A 22839-nucleotide genomic window follows, 5' to 3' on the forward strand; every position below is an offset into this window, starting at 1 on the left:
AACTGGCTCATCGCTAGCATACAGCTAGCTACAACAGGTGTAGACCTTACCGTGAAACTCTTACTTACAAGCCCTTAACCAACAATGCAGTTTTAAGAAAAATAAGAGTTAAGAAAACGTTTACTAAATAAACTAAAGTTTAAAAAAGTAACACAATAAAATAACAGTAACGAGGCTATATATAGGGGGTACCGGTACCAAGTCAGTGTGCGGGGATACAGGTTAGTCGAGGTAATTGAGGTAATATGTACATGTAGGGAGAGGTAAAGTGACTATGCATAGATAATGAACAGCAAGTAGCACCAGCATAAAAAATAAAAAAGGGGGGGTCAATGCAAATAGTCCAGGTAGCCATTTAATTAACTCTTCAGCAGTTTTATGGCTTGGGGGTAGAAGCTGTTAAGGAGCCTTTTGGACCTAGACTTGGCGCTCTGGTACCACTTGCCATGCAGTAGCAGTTAGAACAGTCTATGACTAGGGTGGCTGGAGTCTTTACCATTTTTAGGGCCTTCCTCTGACACCGCCTGGTGATGTACTGGGCCATACGCACTACACTCTGTAGCGCCTTGCGGTCGGATGCCGAGCAGTTGCCATACCAGGCGGTGATGCAACCAGTCAGGATGCTCTTGATGGTGCAGCTGTATAACTTTTTGAGGATCTGAGGACCCATGCCAAATCTTTTCAGTCTCCTGAGAGGGAATAGGCGTTGTCGTGCCCTCTTCTCGACTGTCTTGGTGTGCTTGGACCATGTTAGTTTGTTGGTGATGTGGACACCAAGGAACTTGAAGCTCTCGACCTGCTCCACTACAGCCCTGTCGATGTGAATGGGGGTGTGCTCAGCCCTCCTTTTCCTGTAGTCCACAATCAGCTCCTTTGTCTTGATCACATTGAGGGAGAGGTTGTTGTCCTGGCACCACACTGCCAGGTCTCTGACCTCCTCCCTATAGGCTCTCATCATTGTTGGTGATCAGGCTATTATTAGGCTTTTATTAGCAGTTCGTCATGTCTATTTTAATATTGAGGAATATTTCACTTTCTCTGGTCATAGCATGAATTTGTGCATGAGGCAGATGCAATGCGACTCGAGTTTCGCCATCAGGTGGAAGACATTGTCCCCTCTCTCTGGTCAGTCTCACCACTGAGACTAAACTCAAGCTTTGATAACAAAATACATCTCTGACTTCAGTCCGTTCAAGACAACTGGGAACTTGGGGAAAAAACGAGATCCGACTGGGAAAAATCGTTTTGAACGGACATCCAACTTGGAATTCCAAGACGGAAACTCAGCATCTTTCTAGAGCTCCGACTTTCCGACCTGAAGATCACTGACATCATGATTTTAACCTATTTCCCCCTCCTCAAGTTCCCAGTTGTCTTGAAAGCACCATAACCATCAGATGCAGTTCCATCAGTCCAGTAAAATAAAAAAGCAAATGATTAGCAAATAATTTCAATTTATGCTCAGCTGTGCCTTGCACGTGCTACACCAACTGATCTATTTTGTTATCAAAGCTTGAGTTTTGAAATAGCATATAATATGGTCTGAGAAGAACAATATTGGCAGGCCAGGTATAGGCCAATAGCGACTATGCTGTGATAATGTATTAGGCCACATTCCTACAGAACTATTTTTATTTAGTAAACATTTTTGAGCGGTAGATCTCGGCTTGCTTTTTGACTGCGAAAGTGATCCTGACTCCTGACAGGTTGGTGACCACTGTTCTAAACCATACTAAACTATCTTTGCCCAGAGAGCACTCATATGAAATCTAAGCGTCAATTGTTACTACGGCAACGTTATTTCTTCATTCATTCTTTTTGACAAACCAAGGGTGCTCTGCAAGCGCGCTGCGTTGGGCTCTCCTGATTGGCCAATATTTAAGACGTCAGTTAAGTTCAAGGTCGTCTATATTCTAGTAGCGCAGCGCCGATTATCAGATCCCAAAATGCCTGAGAGGGGGTTTTAATTTATCGTGAGCCACATTGCTTAGTATCATATTAATGTTCTTCCCGAGAAGTTAAACACTTCTCCTGGCATTGTGAGATCGGATCATCTGCACAGCACAACTACAATAAATGCGACCTGGAATAGGGCCACTGCAATACAGTCGTTTAAACCATTTTTGTGATTAGGGGAATCGTCCTTCAAGTTTGCACAAAATAAATCGCATACATGTGGACTGCAAATTTATTTTTTAATGACATTCGTATATATATTGTATTCTAAATGTTTCATTTTCGAAGATTAATACAATTACGAAAAACTCCCATTAGGTGTGTGTACCTTTCACTTTCTGCATTTTCCCAACTAAACAGCGTTGCACCTCAAACATATACAGTGGTTGTATGGAATTGTATTTGATTCACGAATCCGATGCATTTTCTATGAATATGCTAAACATTCTATACATATATAGAAATGGTTCAGTAATGCCATGTGATTGGTTGTCTCTTCAGTCATCCACTCCCTCTACTGTGAACCAGCAAGTTCACACGCTCTCTCTCGCCTCAGCCTTCATGCACTGTTTGTGCCTCTGAGGAAATCAACGTCAGTCATACCGGTTTGGTAGAGAATACTAAACGGTCATTGCTGTCAATGAGAGCTGCAGTGTAGATTGTGGACTATTCGATTTACATCTTAAAGCAAACAGGCATAGAAGCAAGTTGCACCAAGGATTTTGAAATGTAAGAACATCATATTCCGCTAGAGCTTCTGGGAATGTTGATGACCGAGCAAGAAGAAGTCAGCTAGCAAGCCAGAGATAGCTTATAGCTACTCTAGTTAGTTATAGTAAAGGCCAACGAGGCTGTTCGTTTAGCTGAGAGTATTGGAGATTTAGCCATGTTTAGTGTTGGCGAACATTTGCCAGCTGCAACCATTCATCAGTCATACTTGGCTAATGTTAGCCAGGTAGCTAGCTACCTAAATATATTTGACTACCATATCTGGGGAGGGGAGGGTTTTGTGCTGTCATTCATGCTAGTTGGCTAGCTAGCTACAATTGATGCCTTCTCTCACACAGCTTCCTTGGGCCAACTCGTGTGTGTCTGCTTGTACCAAGCTGTGTATGGCAATGCGGCGGGTAACGGTGCCATTGGTCGCCGGGCTGGTCGTGGTGGTGTTGTCGCTGCTGGCTGAACACTGTTGGGCGGATGGTGGGGGCCCAAGCCTTGCTGAACGAGTTATTTGGGCAGTGAACGCTGGCGGGGAAGCTCATACAGACATGCATGGCATTAATTTCAAGAAGGATCCATTGGAAGGAAAGCTTGGGAAAGGTGAGTCTATGTAGGCATGGCTGGGTCATCAAAATGGCCCTATTAGCTTGGCTAACTATTTCCTGTTAATAATAGCAAAGGTGACTGCTAAATTGAATTGAACGCTATAGGCAGCTAGTCAGATCTGTGTGAAATGAGCTACAATTGTAACCATTTGGCTAAAAGCAAGTTAAATATTTGCTTCTGCCAGAGGGTGATCATGTTGTTGTAGAGATTTGTATTTCCCATAAGAAGATATGTAAAGCTAACTCATGCATGGTTTTGACTTCCGCTATTGAAGCTATTTAACCCAATGAAGAGTCTGCATTAGTAGGGCTGTCATATTTGTTGAGCTTCTCCCTCGAAATTGAAGCACCTCATGGAAGAATAGTAAACCCAACTGTGATAATGACTGATGATATTCAGAAATGTATTTCTTTAAAAGTAATTGGAAACTAATAACATGAGCAGTTAACAGTAAAGTATAATGAGGTAAAGGATGCATTGATGAAATTTCATGTTTGATGTTGGATTATAGCAACTATGCTTAGTTCCACTGCATGTTCATTGATTTTTAAAAACACTTCATTCTGAAGGACATTTCATATTGTTTCTGACATCCATCCCACTAAAACTAAAGACCAAATGGGTCTGTCTGCAAATAGAAACCAGACAGCTAAGGAAACACTGACACTTGACACAGGTATATCGCCTCCCACTTGCCAGAACAGATACATCATGAATATTTTAACATGCCAAGCTATGGTTAGCCAGCAAGTTTGCATCTCACGTTTTTAAAAGGGCCTTATCAGCCATAAAATGCATGTGCTATTTTCCTGGTTTTCACAGTTTGTGTGCAAATACAGTACAATAAATAAATGTATGCAGGTATCACTATACTGTTCGAGTACATGGGTAAGCAAATGGGTTTGTATTGTGTAAGCTTATGTAAGGAGTGTGTTGGGTGCATATGTGACAGAATTGCTTATAAATCGACAACGTAGTGAACAATCTACTCTGTATTTCCCTCTAGCTTCAGATTATGGAGTGCGTCTGCCCATATTGCGCTCTAGTCCCGAGGACCAGATTCTCTACCAGACAGAACGCTACAATGAGGATACTTTTGGCTATGAGGTGCCGATTCGTGAGGAAGGAGACTATATACTTGTCATGAAGTATGCAGAGGTCTACTTTGCCCAGTCTCAACAGAAGGTACGACTCAGATTCCAATCAAATCATCAAAATATGTTTTCTGTTTACATCTCAAAGTTATCACGCCTGTAAACATGAAGTCATAGTAATGTTATTCTAATTTGGCAGCAAATAATGTTGTTCAACTTAGATGATGTTGATAGTCTCCAAAAAAAGACAGTTTCCAACAGATGTTTTATTGCAAGGTAATTGATTACAAACTTTGACAAACTTGTGCACTTTGGACTGAGGATGTCTCATGCTATTTTCATGTTGCAAATCTGTCTGACTGAAATTATCCATTCTCTAGGTATTTGACGTGCGTCTTAATGACCATGTGGTGGTGAAAGATCTGGATATCTTTGAGCGGGTGGGTCACAGTACAGCTCATGATGAGATTGTGCCCTTCTCCATACGCCGCGGTAAGCTGAGTGTCCAGGGGGAGGTGTCCACCTTCAACGGCAAGCTCACTGTGGAGTTTGTCAAGGTGAGTTGACACAGCCAAAGTGTGTCACTGCTCAATGTTTTCTCCTCTCCTCCTGACCCATTAAAAAAATATTTTTCAGATGCATCCTCAAATTAAACAGTCAAGTACAAAATTGTCTTACCTGCACACAACTCTGAATGTATGTTTGTTTATGATTTTCTCTGTGTTACTAATCTTTTTTTTTGCAAATAATGGTAGGACAGTGTTTCTCTGCATGTTCATTCGACACATGGCTTTATCTCTGCTGTGAACTGATAACCTGCCCTATGTTTTCTCAGGGTTATTACGACAACCCCAAGGTCTGTGCTCTGTACGTGTTGAAGGGGACATTAGATGGTGAGCCTCATCAGTCTATTAACAGGAGAATCTTCAGCAGTGCCAGTCAAAAATAGGACTTTCTAAGATGTTGTCTTTATAATTCTGAAATTATTAAAACAATTATAATGGCATGTCGTATTATTACAAAATTATTGCTCCCTTTTTTGTTTTAATCTCGCATTCCTTTTCAATAACATTATTAATTGGCTGCTCAATTAATTAATTGTATGCACAATCCAGTCTAAAGACATCACACCCTCTCCTCAATGTCTTACCTCTAAATTCTGTATGAACTTAATTTCACTCAACCCTATCTTTAAACCCATGATATCTCCCATATCTATATTTTCTGCATCTCAGATGTACCAAAACTCCAGCCTCACCCTGGACTGGAGAAACGTGAAGAACTTGAGGAGGAGGAGGACGAGGAGACTGAGGCAGGAGAGGAGGGTGGTAAGAAGAGTACCACAACAGCTCCCAAGTACAGGGTCCAGTCAGGCCCCAGAACGCCAAACCCGTATGCGGCCGACAATAGCAGCCTCATGTTCCCTATCCTGGTGGCGTTCGGGGTGTTCATACCTACACTCTTCTGCCTGTGTCGGCTGTGAGAATGTAAAATAGAGGGGGAAACAGGGGACATGATGGACAAGAGACTGAAGAGGGAGGGGGGGGGGTCAAAGTGACATCAGAGACACAAGGAAAGGCAAGCAAGCAAACAGACAGGAGAGAGCATGAGAGCCAATGGTGATAACAGAGGACAAAAAAGAGACAACAAATGTGGAATGCAGGCGACAGAATAAAATGCCTTCCTCACTGACTTTAAGGTCACGCAGAGAAAAGGGGATGTAGAGAGTGAGTTTGTGTGTGTTGTACACATTTTCACCATGTTGTACATTACCACATCGCAAAGACATGATCTCACATGAGACAGGATTGACCACTTTCAAACCAGGTTTGTCTTGTCTTGCAGGAAGAGGCTGGGACTATACTGAGGGGTGCTGAAATGTGATTGGCTGTCCCTCTTTATAGACTAGTATGGCTTTGGATGAGGTGTGGCTTGACTGCAGATAGTATTTAGTCAGATGGTACAGGAGGTGATATCCAGAAAATTTACTGATTCTTAAAAATGTGTTTTAGAGAATGCGTGTTTGGAGGGGGCGGTGGGAGATGGTTGCCAATGCGGTCAGTTAGGCTTTTGAATGTTGTTTTTGCTCGCTTTTTTTTACTTTATTTTTGTTCTTGATTATCTCCAAACATGCTAATGTTGTAAAGCTACAATTTATTTGAGCTTTTGATACTTAAGCTGTGCCATAATTTGTTAAGAAAAATAACATACTAATAATTTCAACAAGTCTGTACTGTTACAGCCTCAGCTTATTCTATAGCAGAGAAATTATGTGTTTCATGTGCTGTTTGAAATGAAGGCTAATTGTGTTTTCACATCCAAGGTGGGTTTCACAATTATGTTGCATAATGTGTTTAAAATTGCAAGTTTCCTCAAATGTGATACTAGCAGGTACCTTTTTGAGACAGCTAGACTATGGAGTTATCAGAAATTTCAGGGTAAGAGTGCAGGGCTTGACATTAACTTTTTTAGCCACTTGTCCTTTGGACAAGTAGGACAGATGTTCTTTTTTTTACTTGTCCAAAAGCTCAAGTCACATGTCCAAAAATAAAAAATGGTCTGTAACACAATTTTTACATAATTGTAAGATGCAAGGAATCACTTTACAAAATAAAATGCATTTCTATCTTTTTTTATCATAGAGAATGAGACAAAAATGTAGGCTACACTCTGCCTATTGGCTTCTTTGCATATTCAAGCCTGTCTCAAAACACAACACTGCCCCTTTAAGGCTCTCCTGGAGGATGGTTGGCCAATGGCCACCCTTGGTAGCCTATAAAATATTGCAACATTACGATTACAACCAAATACTTTCTTGTCTTTATAAAATAATTCCCTCCAGGGCTCGAGATTAAGGGACGATAAAAAATGTATATGGTTCAAAACAGACTAAAAAAGCAATGAGGCTGATGCAACAGATCAGAACGTTTAGCTTAAAATGTTGATAAAGTATTATTTCTTCATATTATAAGCTCAACAATGTGCTCATGGCTGTAGGCTATGCGGGAAGGTTCCAAAATGCAATTAGCGGGAAAACACTTGCCAAAAGCACACCACACGCGTGAGCGGTTTCATGTGATAGAGATAAAAATATATGTTAGAAATTAAGAAAGAGGGGAGATCTAAAGATGCATCAACTAGCATGGGTTACTTATATGACTAGGATTATGCCTTTGGCTGCTGGACATAAAAAAATGTGAAAACCAATAGAACATTTGGCATGTTAGGTGTTTATAAAATAATTATTTCAAAATGTCTATGGTTGTATTTTGGCTAGGCTAGGCTACTTTTAAACAAGGTAAGCAATGCTTCATAAAATGACATAAAACGTCCAGGTTTTAAACAAGTTTATGGTTAAATAGTTAAATGCTGACCGCCTCCGCTCAGATTCAAGGTGGGTGATGTGCGGTGCGCAACAGGCACTGTCCTTCACTCTCCGGTCTTGTGACCATTTCATCTGAATGAACCGTGCTTCAAGTATGTCGACAGAATCAAGCCTTTAGATGTTAATGCTAATTATCCTGCATTATAATTGTCAAAAATGACTGACGTTTAGCCTATATTTCTGTCATTAAAAGTCTCATTAAAGTTTGGCTACATTTTCTGTCACCTCCCTCATGTCAGCATCGGTTTGGACATAAGGCTGTAGCCAATATGCATATCACCTACACTTTGACATGTAGGCTTTTTAATTTATGTATATGAAAAATAGATTTGAATATTATTCCAATGTTGGCCTCTGATTTAATTCTGATCTGAGTAATTGTTGGATAATGTGATTTTTTTTACTTGTCCATTCGGACAACTAAAATCAATATTGTTCTTGTCCCGGACAAGAGGACAAGCCTTAATGTCGAGCCCTGGAGTGTTTGAATCCTTTGAGGGTTTACATGGTTTTTAATCACATTGATGAAACCCTCTAACTTGTATGTGTTTTCCACTTAACGGTACATGGCTTGGTTTTCATCTGGTGAAAGGCCACCTCTGAAAGATAGTAAAATAGTTCAGAGTGATTTAGTTACATTGCCAACACCGAGGGACCTGGTAATTTAACAAATTCTCAAGCGAGTGGGACCGATCCCAATTCAGGAACATGTCTGAATTGTCACAGAGATGCATGTAGTGTAGTCCTTTGTCATGGTCACTGCCTTTTCCACTCATGACTGTGCATGCCTTCTTTTGATTCACCAAAGTGTTTTGTGTTGTAGAATTTTGTTCTATAAATCTCCTAGTAATCCTCCGTTCATAACACTGTGATTGATATGATTTTGTTTTTTAACTCACAATGTTGGTGCTGGAGTGATGATTAAGTACTAGGTCAAGATATAACGTAAACATCAGAGAAGTTATCCCAATACAATTTGGGTCATTAGGATGAATAATAACCGGAAGGTCCTAAGTATTCTTTTGGATTGATTTACTATTTATGTAAAGTCCTCATTTTGAAAGACTGCTGAATTATTTTAGTATATTGGAATGTAAACTTAGGACTTACAATTGTGTTTGTGTGTGTGTGTGTGTGTGTGTGTGTGTGTATATGTGTGTCAGCTATCCATAGCTAAACAGCTACCTAGAGGGTTAGAAAGTGAAATGAGGGGAGTTAACTAGTTCTTTCTATGTTAAATATATTTTGCTGAGGCAAACCAAGATTGTCAATGGTAGCCTAAATTGAAACTGTCTTTGAGTAGAAAGCTTGAGAGCAGCCTTCTTAACAATTATTTTATTGCATTTTGTGACATTTTTAAATTATGATATTCCCAGAGAAAAGTGTTTCTAAAAGCCTGCACACTTTTAGAACTAATTTGGGGAGCTATCAGTCAAATCAACATGACATAAAAACAATGTGCTTGCACCAGTCTTAATCATGATCTATATTCACTGTGCACCTGTGAGTATATATGGTTGTGTGTGCATGTTTCACTATTGGGAATATTTTCCCTCTTCCCCATCCCATCTCTCCATTAAATAATATTTGTTAAGTTTAGGCCTGTTTTTTTGTCTCATCAATCCCTTCGATTCCTTTCAAAAGCTGTTTCAAAAAACTTGCCTTAAAGTGGTCTGCAGCATTTTGTTATTACTAATCTCTAAGGTTTCCCACGGACATATCCATATATCCTTCAATACAGTTAGCCTGGAAGTCAGTAGCTGCATGTTTGCATTATTTGTGTGTGTGTCTAACTGCCTCTGTATCAGGAACATAGCTCTTTCCATGAGGGACAAATCTTTTACCAAGCCTATTTTACACTTGCCTCTCCACACTTGTCATTGGTTTTATACTTGCTGAATACTTGACAAATAGATGATCCAGGTGTTTTAAATTATCTCTCTCACTCCTGAGGTTTCCCCCTCCATGTTCCATGCTGCTGGAGCAAAAAAACAGCCAGGGAGAGGTTACGATACTTGATGGTTAGCTGATAGTTGTTGTTTTGTATTTAAAAATACAATCCGTATCTAATAAGACAGAAGCACCTTTGTTACTTATTTGAAAAAATGAAAAAAAGTTAATTTAATTCAGCACCTAAGTTATAATCTTTTGTTGGCTAATTGACATCTCTACACAGTTGCGTGTGTATATACTGTAAGGTACAATATCACACTTATTGTAGTGTGACAGCGGTTATTTTCTCATCTAAATATTGCTATTATTGAGGTGTTAGGGTTTTTTAATGGTTAATTTTAAAGAAAACTGTGGCCTTTCTGCTGGGGATGATTTACAATGGTGGCATTGTAGAAAAGAAAAGGTCTTGACTGACAAATACTGACTGTCAGGAAGAGATGAGATTGGCGAAGTATGGAATTCTTTACATGTATTGTATAATTTAAATAAGAAAGTGGGGTTTAATCTTGAGATATTTGCTTAATGATGTAATAAGGATTTGTAGCTTTTTATTTTTTCTCAGGTTCTGTTTTGCTTTACTTTTCACCAGGATGTTTTAGTGGTGTGAAATTTTGCACTGCTTGGTTTATTTTCAAAGCATTTGTCTGTCATTTGTTGTGTGTAATTTTTCTTTTTATTGAGTCCTTGTTGCCTTGATTTTTAATACATTTGTGCGTTATCAGTGTCTGCTTTTGAGGTTCCTTTTTTTGGTGTGCTTTTGATTACTTCATTGCATGTTTAATTATTTTTTTTGCCCACCAAAGTCCTAGTGTTCAAAAATCCTAACCTTATGTGAGCTCACCTAAGATAAGAACCAAATACTTGCTACATCACTCTCTCCCATTAGCCCTATTGAGGTACAGTTGGAACAACCATACACTCTTGTGCAGTCCAGTCTTATCACAGAATGAGAGTATGAATTAATTAGTGTGAATGTGTGAGAGAAAGCATCAATGTCAATAAGGAATCCTACTCAACGTATTGATTTCTCCCACCCCACGAGGGCTTCAGGCTGCAGGTGGACTGATGGAGTCATTTGAGATGCCCCCTCCTTACTCAGTTGTGGCTGTACAAATAACATCTACAAAGTGGGAACTGCTGATAAATGCTGTCTCTTTTTTTAATAAATGTGCTATTTTATCTAACTGATGTTTTGGCAAATTGTTTCCTTGTTTTGATTTATCTCATGTTTTACTATCCTTAGGGTTATTGTAGTACCCCTCGTGTAACTGAACAGTTCAACACTGTATATCGCTGAGATACTGTAGCCATCACAAGTAATGGGGAGACCTTAGAATTAGATTATATTTCTATATGGGAGACATGTAGAGCAAAATGACAGTAATGCAGATGAGAGATGTAAGAAGAGATGCTGTTACATTTTATATAAATGCAATGCATGGGCATACTACATTAGTATATTGAGCAAGTTGACCATACTTATGAAGTTGTACCATACTCAGCGGCGCGTTCAGCAGGACACAACGTTTTGGAACGTTAAGATAGAAATATAATATGTAGAACAAAGATGTCTCTGACGTGTAGAACAAGGAATCATGTCGGCTTTATTGGTGGCATTTCTATCTGCAGTTTGGCAACTGAACGTGGCCGCTGGTGATCTCTAATTGGAATGCCATTTTTACCGCAGCGTTTCTAAACAGTCCGCCCTACTGGTAACTATGGTAACCTACTAGCGTTTTTCAGCCAATTACAATCGACTATTCTCAGCATGAGTTCTCCGTAGAGACGATTCGCCATCTTGAATTTAGTTAAAGTTGCAGACAGCCATCTACACAGTCGCCTCAACAAACACAAAACAACCAAGATATGAGCGGCTCTAACTCTCGAAACAAGACTGCAGCCACAGTCAAAGGACCGGACACCGATATCGGCCCAGCTGCAAATTCCAGGGAGCGAAAGTCCGGTGGAGGTGTGCTGAAGAGACTCAAATCGCGACGAAATCAAACCGATAAACTGCGGCCTGTTGTTACAGAAGACGAGCTAAGGGCGCTAGGAAGACACATCACACCGGACGAAGTCCTTGGTCTGCGTGTTGTTACACGGGGTAACGTTATGTTTAGAGCTGATGGTTGATGGGATTTGGATAAGATTCAAGTTAATGTATTCTACCTAACGTTAGCTTTGTTAGTGAACTAGCTAGCTAAGTTTGTACCAATGGTTTGAGGTAACCAAACAAAGAATCCGTCAACACACCAGATTCCCTGTCTGTATTTGCTGCTAACTACGAATTTCCTTCCAGATTATCTATGTAAACCTGAGGACAATGTCTACAATATTGACTTCACACGTTTCAAGATTAGAGATCTGGAGACTGGGACAGTGCTCTTTGAGATTGCTAAACCTCACAACTGTGGTAAACTCAAATAACGTTATATCTTGCCCAGCATAAAGTTTCAACTTTTCTGCCACACAATAAATAAGAGAGCTTGGATAGGCCACATCTTAAAGGTAAACTCAGCAATATGACATCATCATACACATTGGAGCATCTTCCTACTTATAGAAATGAAGTCCAGGTAGCTGTCAGCTTGAACAGGGCACCAGGCTCGATCTGTAAAACAGCCCAGTTGGAAAAACCACTGCTAACGGGTGCACTCGTGGTGTTAGGTTGGAGCGCAAAACTAATGGTCAAATTTGCCAAGCCTGCCACTATATTTTCACTTTCCAACGAGGACTTGCCTCATTAGAAGGTATAAATGGGAAAGCACATATTCTTGGCAGATTTGAGCATTAGTTTAGTAAGCAGGAAGTTGTCCCGCTGTGAATGACAATGTCATATCGCTAAGTCTACTTAGAAGGGCTCAGACTAAATGAATTTGTCTATTATTTGAAAAAAGCCAAATTATTCCCTCTATGATAATTAATGTAGTCCTTACACACATGTTGTGGATACAATTTCAGGTTGAAATCAGAGATGACATGTTGACACTTATTTGGATGTCAATTACATTTGAATTCATGTTCTCTATCAGACCCTGAAGATGAAGAAGAGAATGGAGACGTAGACACCAGTGCTGGGCGCTTTGTGCGGTATCAGTTTACGCCGGCCTTCCTCAGACTGCGGACTGTTGGTGCAACGTAAGTCAGTGGATTAAACAGGAAACATCACATGCATGATCATTATTAGAAATCATATAACTCGTCGTTGAAAAACCACATACTGTGGTTATGCCTAAATGTTCCATAGTATATGTGCTTTCTGCTTTCCAATATGGCTGGCTTAGCTCAAGCTCTAGTATGCTGTTAGCAACCTCACATTCAGTTGAGGTCTATTGCTTATAACTCAGCAGTTACTTATGCAGACGAATCATGATCAGTTTCATGCTCAGTTTCGTTTGCTGGTGTGGCTTTGCAGCTCTGGCAACTAATCAAACTGTGGTGACAGAGAGGATTTGGCAGAGCCCTGACACCACACTCCTAAAGTTGTATCACATGGCTGGAGACAATACAATTGAACGAATCATCCTTCATTTGGACTTTTAGGAATATAGATGTTCAATGAATAAAGCTACAATTCAAAGAGTTTAAGCCCTTTTATACAGCTACTGTTATGTTCAGCATATCCCTACTAGTATCTCAAGTGCCTCTCTTTCTTCCCCGCTTTCAGTGTTGAGTTCACCGTGGGGGACCGGCCTGTTAACAGCTTTCGCATGATAGAGAGGCATTATTTCCAGGATAAAGTTCTCAAGAACTTTGACTTTGACTTTGGATTCTGCATCCCAAACAGCCGCAACACTTGCGAACACATCTATGAGTTTCCCCAGCTCCCTGAGGACCTCAGTAAGTCTACTAGTAGTAGGAGCGCACCAGCAATGCCCCCTCTCACTTTGTCTATCAACTTTGTCTTAGCCTGGGTCCCTACAAGCTAAAGTAAAGACTGGCCACAACATAGCTGGCCAAGTCTGTAAGTCTATACTATACACATCCATACAGAGCCAATCAGGCCACTCACATTGTAAGATAAGTAATGTGGATACTAGACAGTCACACGGATCCCCTCCAGGAGTAATTTACTGTAAGCCAGGCTATATGTGCATTCTGCTGTTCCTTATTTAGTTATTTCCAAACTGAAATCCCTTGTTTTTTTGTCTTTCTTTGAAGTTCGCCTAATGGTGGAGCACCCGTATGAGACCAGGTCAGACAGCTTCTACTTTGTGGACAACAAACTGATCATGCACAATAAGGCAGACTACGCCTACGATGGGGGCGAGTAGTGCCTGAATATTAACGTCTTGTGTGCAATGCAACGCAGGGGTCACATTGCCCCTGAACACAACAACCATATAGCCCTTTTGGGAACAGGAGTGTACTTCCTCCACTTCAGACATTCCAACAAACTTTACCAGTCCCAGGTTTGGGAAAACAGGACCATATCTGCCTTCAAAACAAGTTACTTCATTTATTTGATACCTCGTACCCCTCTGTTGCTGGGACTCATAGGAAACTCTTGTCAATCACTCTTTTGTAATGTTGAACACGTTTTTCTTTTAATCTTTTCAAAATTTTCACGTTTAAATGGTTAATTTAATACATATTATTTTAATCTGCCTTGAGTTAGTTCAGTATTTGTTGCAATATCCTTGTTTTTGAGTTGGACTGCATTTAGGCATGTCTTGTGGGTTTGTGTAACTCTTATCAGTCTAATGATCTAATACACTCATTCAAATTGAATAATATTAGTTTCAATTTCTCTAACATTTTTCGGGGTCGCCATCTCCCTGGTGAAAGGCCACTCTGTTACCAGACAGCTCTGCAGAGGGAATCGGGAACTTTACATGATCCCAAACTGAATGTTGAATACTGAACATTTTTAGCCCGTAAGATGAAAACTGGTTGAAGTTGAGCATGTTTTATGTTATTTTGTACACACAACAATAGTTGACAGATGGCACAATTGGATGGCAAGCCAATTCCAACTGTTTGATACTATCTAATTTGATTGAACAATAGTAAATACAGTTTTGCTACTCATTGTGCTCTAGTAACAATCATTATCCTTTGCTGTGTCTTCCCTCCTTAGATAGTGGGCTAAATATTCAGCTTTGAGACTAACAAATGCTCCATGACTTTGAAATCTTGCCTTGATAGAAGCTGTATTATTCATATTGGGTGTCCCATTTCACCTCTCTAGCTGTATATACAACCAATAATCCCTGTTGACTGAGACAAATTTGCATTAACTGCCTTTGGTAGTAAGTGACAGACAACACCCCTGGTCTTTTAAGTTGTTAGCATGTGTGACAGTGCTGTAAATGTACTTGTAGGGTGTTTGTGCCTGCTGGAGTGATACTGAGTCTCCCAATACTAAATTAAATCTCCCCCATGGGCTTTGTATTCAGACTGCTCAACTCAAGAGGCTTTGTGTGTGAGAGAGAAATCCCTGTCAAGTTCAGCTGTCGATCAGCTGTGCTCCACTACACATCTCTCCAACAACACACTCATCAACAGTAGTCAAAAGCAGGCTGGAAGAGATTTAATTACTTAACTCAGTCAGCTATGAAATGGTAACTACAAGTCAATGCTCAGTGGAAGGTATATTGTATGATGTGATGTTAATCACTTTAGAGACTTGTGATATGTGTCTGTTCTTTACAGTTACTGATGGAAAATTGTGATGGCATCCACCATTTTAAATTCTGTATTTCTAATAGCACCTTCAAATGAACACTAATTATGGCATTTACAAAATGGTCGCTACTGATATAATTTTTCCCTCTCAACCCCATAGATTTTTATTGAGCATATTGTACTTTTGCCTATTGATGAATGTGTTTTATGACAGACAAATCTCACAATGACTACAAAGTGTGCTGTCTTTTGAATGTTACATTTCAGGAACCATATCAAATACTATTGTCTACATCTATGGCTGTGTAATGGGTGAGGATCTGGTAAGAACTAGAAGCCCTCCTAACATTGCCTTTTATGTTCTGTTAGATTTGTTTTGTTTCTGCAAAACGAGGGGGAAATAAAAAACAAAAGCAATTTAAGAAAAATGTTGCCTTCACTCATCAAACTAACCATTGTAGCATGCCGGTTTGCCCCTGTCGCCACTAGTTACCGCAGCCACAAAGTCATAATTATGGCTATACCACGCGCATTTCTACAATTTATCTTCTTCAAATCCGATTTTAAACCAAACCTTTAACCACGCTGCTAACATTATGCCTAACCTTAAATTAACACCAAAAAGCTAATTAGTATTTTCATTAATTTTTACGATACATAGCCAATTTGGACTTTGGCTGTGGTAACTAGTGACAACCGTTTGCCCTGAAATAATTAATTACCCATAGTGTATTGCTTTGTAGCAACACGTGCTTGATCGAACATGTCAGAGCCCATTGGAACGATGGTTGAAGCCTCGAGCAGTGAAGATGAAGATCTAGAACATTTTAAGGAAGCAGCTTGGAGTTCTGGCACATGTGGAACTAATGGTACACACAATGCCAACACGGCAGGTAAATTCAGCCAAACTTTAGTGTACCTTTACTTTAGCTAAGAAACAGGATGTAGTTAGCTAGCTAACGCTAACAGTTAGTCATAACAACAAATGTGGGGTGGGAGATGGATATCTAAGTGTGTGAAATCTTGAGCCAACGAGCAAATCTATTTTACCCCAAAAACGGCAGCAAAGTCCTAACAGTAACTACTGCTGTTTTAGATGGGGAAAGCAATGTCAAGCAATCCCGTCGGTAAGTTTTCATTTACTCTGAAATCCTGCTATCCCCTCTGTATTTTTGACTCATCATGAATATAAGTTTTGCATCAAGTTTGGCTTTACCAGCTACACTTTTACTGTTTTATGTTATGCCATGGTCAACAGTGTGGCTGAATCTAAACATGAACATGATGGGAACGATCTTCAGACGACCCCGGAGTTCCGTGCGCACGTTGCAAAGAAATTAGGGGCTATGCTTGAAAGGTATTTATTATTTATCATGTGAAAATGTTAATAAACATCAATTTTACTATTTTAGCTAGTTACATCAAACTGTTATAGCCTTTGCCTCATGTTACCGCCACCTGTCTACTTTTCAGTAGCCTACTTTAATCTAACTATGCAATTTGATGTTCAGTTGTATTTCAGTGATATCTGCAGAAACATCAAGACCCTGCACAGAGTCAACCAAATGTGAAGATGAAGGTGAGGGTTTATCCAGAAATGGGTTTGCATTGAAACTGATACAGTAGTTACAAAATGTATGATGTGTTGTCAGATATGATGTGATGTAGATGCTGGATGTGGTCTTGATCTTATTTCTTGGTTTTAAAGGGTTCCGGCTGTTCACCACATCCGTCCCAGGAGAGTTTACCATTGATCCCCCTCCTTCTCCTGTAAGGCGTTGGCCCATCCCCAGCTCAAGGTGATGCTTGTTCTATGTAGGGCTGGCCTTTTAACCTTTGGGATGTGTGAGGTGGTTTGATGTCACCTTCATTCCTACTTTGGGAAGGAATCCTTATACAGTAGCATTGCATACTGTAATAAATGTTTGTTTCTGCAATGTTCTTCTAGTGACAGTGAGATGGAGATGAGACTGAGAGAGGCGGCAGTGTCAGTCACAGACCTATCATCGGCTCTCCCCAGCGCGGTTACACCTTCCCTGCCGGAGTCCCCCAGCTCAGAGAAAATTAAGAAGAAGAAGAAGAAGAAGAAGAACAACGAAGGAGAGGAGGTAGAAAGAGAGGACCGTAATAACAGCCCTGTCCCAAAGACAAATAAGAAAAGGAAAGCTCTCCAGGGGGAGTGTGGAGAGGGAGAGAACTGTGGAGAATCCTCACCTAATGCTAAAATCGATGAGGAGCAGAAGACGCCAGAGGAGGACAGTCTTCCCCTGAAGGTCAAGAAGAAAAAGAAACAAAAAGGGACAGATGAAAGGGTGGAAGATGAAGTATAAAAGCACTGAGCGACTTCTGAACTTGTGTGCTGTGATTTGCGATATTGGCTGTTTGTTCCATACTTGTGAGACCTGTTGTACTTGGGAATCTTAGCATTGATTATAACATGGTCAGGTCATACACTGTCATATCACAGCAATTTTGTACTACTTTGTAGATTGCATTCCAGAAAATAACAATGTGATCTTTCAGAAATGTGAAATAAGTATTTCACCAGATATTTGATGACCTTTTTCTCTTCCCAAAACACAATTTGTGCTATGCCTTGTTTTGTAAAGAAAGTAGTTTACACTGAGGTTGAGTTACATGTACATTTAAGAGCAGAATACTATACAAGAATTGAGAGCATTTTTATTAACACTTTTCTATTGATAACGTACACACACTGGCCAGTTTATTAGGTACACCACCCCGTTCACAAAAATGGATTGCTTGTACAGACAGTGAGTCACTTGGCTGTGGCTTGCTATATAAAGCAGACAGACAGGCATCGAGGCATTCAATTACTGTTCGATTGAATGTTAGAATGGGCAAAACAAGTGACCTAAGTGACTTTGAGCATGGAATGATCGTCGGTGCCAGGTGAGACAAAATGGTGCGACAAACAAAAACATCCACTCAGTGGCAGTACTGTGGGAGAAAACAGCTTGTTGATGAGAGAGGGTGAAGGAAAATGGCAAGAATCGTGCAAGCTAACAGGCGGCCCACAAACAGACAAATAACGGAGCAGAACGGCGTCTCGGAACACACAACTCATCGATCCTTGTCACGAATGGGCTATTGCAGCAGACGACCACACCGGGTTCCTCTCCTGTCAGCTAAAAACAAGAAGCGGCTCCAGTGGGCACACGATCACCGACAAATGCTTTTGCGTTATGCTGATGGCAGAGTCAGGATTTGGTGTAAGCAGCATGAATCCATGGACCCATCCTGCCTGGTGTCAACGGTACAGGCTGGTGGTGGTGGTGTACTGGTGTGGGGAATGTTTTCCTGGTATACGTTAGGTCTCTTGATACCAATTGAGCAACAAACGTTTCCGACACCTTATAGAATTCATGCCCCGAAAAATTTGGGCTGTTCTGGAAGCAAAGGGGGTCCGACCCAGCACTAGATGGGCGCAGTGCATAATTTGAGCCAGATCTTGCCAGAACAGGATCCGGCACCTCTCCGTTTTGGACTATTTCGTTCCGCAACCTATTTGGCCGGATCCGGTACCTCTCATGGTATGAAAAAAAATATTCTCCGGCCACCCCGCAAAAATAAACTTAATCTGAAAAAATAGATCTTCAGCCAAGGCCTGATATTCTAAGAGTTGATTCGGGTTGGGCCGGCCCGGGTTTATGGTTTGCCCAACATTTCAACATATGTTTGAGACCAACGTGTGACCGTGGCTGTGTGAGAAGCGCGCCTGTATCACAGCTCTAGAATGAGATTCACTTTCTATGATCTTTCTCTGCTCTGATAGACATGAGCCTGCAACTCATCTCTCCAGCATTGCACGTCATTTATTTCCTTATAGAATCATAGCAGGGAGAAGGGTTCTGGAGGAGCTGCAGCGCCCCTGATGAATTGAAATACATTTGCCAAAGTTTTAGAATTACTGCTGTCTGTTCAGAAATAAATGAAATTATTCAGAATAGTCTGCTACACCTATAATTTAGCCACAAAGGATTAATTGCTTCTTTAAAAAAATAGCCAAGCTGTGGATTGTGTGTTGCCAAATAACAAGGCATAGCCTACAGTCGGGAACGCATGGAGAATCTGTCAGTGAACAGCATGCAGACAAAACAGGCCTTCCAACACAGGTTGGAAAGCAAATGAATCCTGCTGAAAAGAGAAGACTAATCTGTCTGCTGTAGGCTTCCAAAATATTTGATCAACTTCCAAATATTGTTTTACAAAGTAAAATAGCCTCAGCTTAGGTGTGTGTGTAGGTTTTTTACAAAGAAAACGAGAGAGAGAGGCTTTTTGCATGAACACCGGCTGTCACCAGCGAGTGAGCTGTGCATGGTGAGTAAGTGAAACTGGAAAGCATTTTTAGGACTATAATTTCCTCCTCATATTGTAGCCTACAATACAGTGCCTTGCAAAAGTATTCATCCCCCTTGGCGTTTTTCATATTTTGTTGCATTACAACCTGTAATTTAAATGGATTTGTATTTTTATTTCATGTAATGGACATACACAAAACAGTCCAAATTGGTGAAGTGAAATGAAAAAAAAGAAGTTGTTTAAAGCAATTCTACAAAATACATAACGGAAAAGTGGTGCGTGCATATGTACGGTCGTGGTCAAAGGTTTTGAGAATGACACAAGTATTGGTCTTCACAAAGTTTGCTGCTTCGGTGTTTTTATATATTTTTGTCAGATGTTACTATGGTATACTGAAGTATAAATACAAGCATTCCATAAGTGTCAACGGCTTTTATTGACAAATACATTAAGTTTATGCAAAGAGTCAATATATGCAGTGTTGACCCTTCTTTTTCAAGACCTCTGCAATCCGCCTTGGCATGCTGTCAATTAACTTCTGGGCCACATCCTGACTGATGGCAGCCCATTCTTGCATAATCAATGCTTGGAGTTTGTCAGAATTTGTGGGGTTTTGTTTGTCCACCTGCCTCTTGAGGATCGACCACAAGTTCTCAATGGGATTAAGGTCTGGGGAGTTTCCTGGCCATGGACCCAAAATGTTGATGTTTTGTTCCCCGAGCCACTTAGTTATCACTTTTGCCTTATGGCAAGGTGCTCCATCATGCTGGAAAAGGAATTGGTCGTCACCAAACTGTTCTTGGATGGTTGGGAGAAGTTGCTCTCGGAGGATGTGTTGGTACCATTCTTTATTCATGGCTGTGTTCTTAGGCAAAATTGTGAGTGAGCCCACTCCCTTGGCTGAGAAGCAACCCCACACATGAATGGTCTCAGGATGCTTAACTGTTGCACTCACACCTGCCTGCTGCCATTCCTGAGCAAGCTCTGCACTGGTGGTGCCCCGATCCCGCAGCTGAATCAACTTTAGGAGACGGTCCTGGCGCTTGCTGGACTTTCTTGGGCGCCCTGAAGCCTTCTTAACAACAATTGAACCTCTCTCCTTGAAGTTCTTGATGATCCGATAAATGGTTGATTTAGGTGCTATCTTACTAGCAGCAATATCCTTGCCTGTGAAGCCCTTTTTTTTGCAAAGCAATGATGACGGCACGTGTTTCCTTGCAGGTAACCATGGTTAACAGAGGAAGAACAATGATTTCAAGCACCACCCTCCTTTTAAAGCTTCCAGTCTGTTATTCTAACTCAATCAGCATGACAGTGTGATCTCCAGCGCTGTCCTCGTCAACACTCACCTGTGTTAACGAGAGAATCACTGACATGATGTCAGTTGGTCCTTTTGTGGCAGGGCTGAAATGCAGTGGAAATGTTTTTTGGGGATTAAGTTCATTTCCATGGCAAAGAGGGACTTTGCAATAAATTGCAATTCATCTGATCACTCTTCATAACATTCTGGAGTATATGCAAATTGCCATCATAAAAACTGAGGCAGCAGACTTGGTGAAAATTAATATTTGTGTCATTCTCAAAACTTTTGACCACGACTGTATTCACCCGCTTTGCTATGAAGCCCCTAAATAAGATCTGGTGCAACCAATTACCTTCAGAAGTCACATAATTAGTTAAATAAAGTCCACCTGTGTGCAATCTAAGTGTCACATGATCTGTCGCATGATCTCAGTATATATACACCTGTTCTGAAAGGCCCCAGAGTCTGCAACACCACTAAGCAAGGGGAACCACCAAGCAAGCGACACCATGAAGACCAAGGAGCTGCCAAGACAGGGCCGCCCACCAAAACTCATGGACAGCTGCAAGTCTCTTGGGGTATGTCTCTATAAGCTTGACACATCTAGCCACTGGGATTTTTGCCCATTCTTCAAGGCAAAACTGCTCCAGCTCCTTCAAGTTGGATGGGTTCCGCTGGTGTACAGCAATCTTTAAGTCATACCACAGATTCTCAATTGGATTGAGGTCTGGGCTTTGACTAGGCCATTCCAAGACATTTAAATGTTTCCCCTTAAACCACTCGAGTGTTGCTTTAGCAGTATGCTTAGGGTCATTGTCCTGCTGGAAGGTGAACCTCCGTCCTAGTCTCAAATCTCTGGAAGACTGAAACAGGTTTCCCTCAAGAATTTCCCTGTATTTAGCGCCATCCATCATTCCTTCAATTCTGACCAGTTTCCCAATCCCTGCCGATGGAAAAACATCCCCACAGCATGATGCTGCCACCACCATGCTTCACTGTGGGGATGGTGTTCTCGGGGTGATGAGCGGTGTTGGGTTTGCGGCAGACATTTTCCTTGATGGCCAAAAAGCTAAATTTTAGTCTCATCTGACCAGAGTACCTTCTTCCATATGTTTGGGGAGTCTCCCACATGCCTTTTAGCGAACACCAGACGTGTTAGCTTATTTTTTCTTTAAGCAATGGCTTTTTTCTGGCCACTCTTCCGTAAAGCCCAGCTCTGTGGAGTGTACGGCTTAAAGTGGTCCTATGGACAAATACTCCAATCTCCGCTGTGGGGCTTTGCAGCTCCTTCAGGGTTATCTTTGGTGTCTTTGTTGCCTCTCTGATTAATGTCCTCCTTGCCTGGTCCGTGAGTTTTGGTGGGCGGCCCTCTCTTGGCAGGTTTGATGTGGTGCCATATTCTTTCAATTTTTTAATAATGGATTTAATGGTGCTCCGTGGGATGTTCAAAGTTTCTGATATTTTTTTATAACCCAACCCTGATCTGTACTTCTCCACAACTTTGTCCCTGACCTGTTTGGAGAGCTCCTTGGTCTTCATGGTGCCGCTTGCTTGGTGGTGCCCGTTGCTTAGTGGTGTTGCAGATTCTGGGGCCTTTCAGAACAGGTGTATGTATACTGAGATCATGTGACAGATCATGTGACACTTAGATTGCAAACAGGTGGACTTTATTTAACTAATTATGTGACTTCTGAAGGTAATTGGTTGCACCAGATCTTATTTAGGGGCTTCATAGCAAAGGGGGTGAATACATATGCACGCACCACTTTTCCATTATTTATTTCTTTGAATTTTTTGAAACAAGTTCTTTTTTTCGTTCCACTTCATGTTCATTACATGAAATCCAAATAAATATCAATTTAAATGACAGG

The 22839-nt window shown here is 40.9% G+C and overlaps 3 protein-coding genes across 3 annotated transcripts; all 3 read left to right on the forward strand.

Annotated features, from left to right (window-relative positions):
- Positions 1-2488: 2488 nt before the first annotated feature.
- Positions 2489-10902, forward strand: LOC121584759 (malectin-like). The gene is made up of 6 exons (XM_041900852.2): positions 2489-2685; positions 3024-3276; positions 4289-4467; positions 4757-4933; positions 5212-5269; positions 5612-10902. Exons 2-6 carry the CDS (start codon positions 3069-3071, stop codon positions 5857-5859), a joined length of 870 nt encoding a protein of 289 aa, XP_041756786.2. The 5' UTR covers positions 2489-2685; positions 3024-3068; the 3' UTR covers positions 5860-10902.
- Positions 10903-11502: 600 nt separating this feature from the next.
- LOC121584758 (protein unc-119 homolog B) lies at positions 11503-15112 on the forward strand. The gene is made up of 5 exons (XM_041900850.1): positions 11503-11818; positions 12014-12127; positions 12747-12852; positions 13382-13554; positions 13876-15112. The coding sequence occupies exons 1-5, from the start codon at positions 11581-11583 to the stop codon at positions 13986-13988; spliced, it is 744 nt and encodes a 247-aa protein (XP_041756784.1). The 5' UTR covers positions 11503-11580; the 3' UTR covers positions 13989-15112.
- A 90-nt stretch (positions 15113-15202) lies between these two features.
- Positions 15203-18131, forward strand: LOC121584757 (protein CUSTOS-like). Its single transcript, XM_045225711.1, has 6 exons — positions 15203-16235; positions 16439-16469; positions 16601-16699; positions 16854-16921; positions 17051-17141; positions 17291-18131. Exons 1-6 carry the CDS (start codon positions 16106-16108, stop codon positions 17670-17672), a joined length of 801 nt encoding a protein of 266 aa, XP_045081646.1. The 5' UTR covers positions 15203-16105; the 3' UTR covers positions 17673-18131.
- The last annotated feature ends 4708 nt before the right edge of the window (positions 18132-22839 follow it).

This window comes from Coregonus clupeaformis, chromosome 16, assembly GCF_020615455.1.
Source record: "Coregonus clupeaformis isolate EN_2021a chromosome 16, ASM2061545v1, whole genome shotgun sequence".
NCBI lineage: Eukaryota > Metazoa > Chordata > Actinopteri > Salmoniformes > Salmonidae > Coregonus > Coregonus clupeaformis.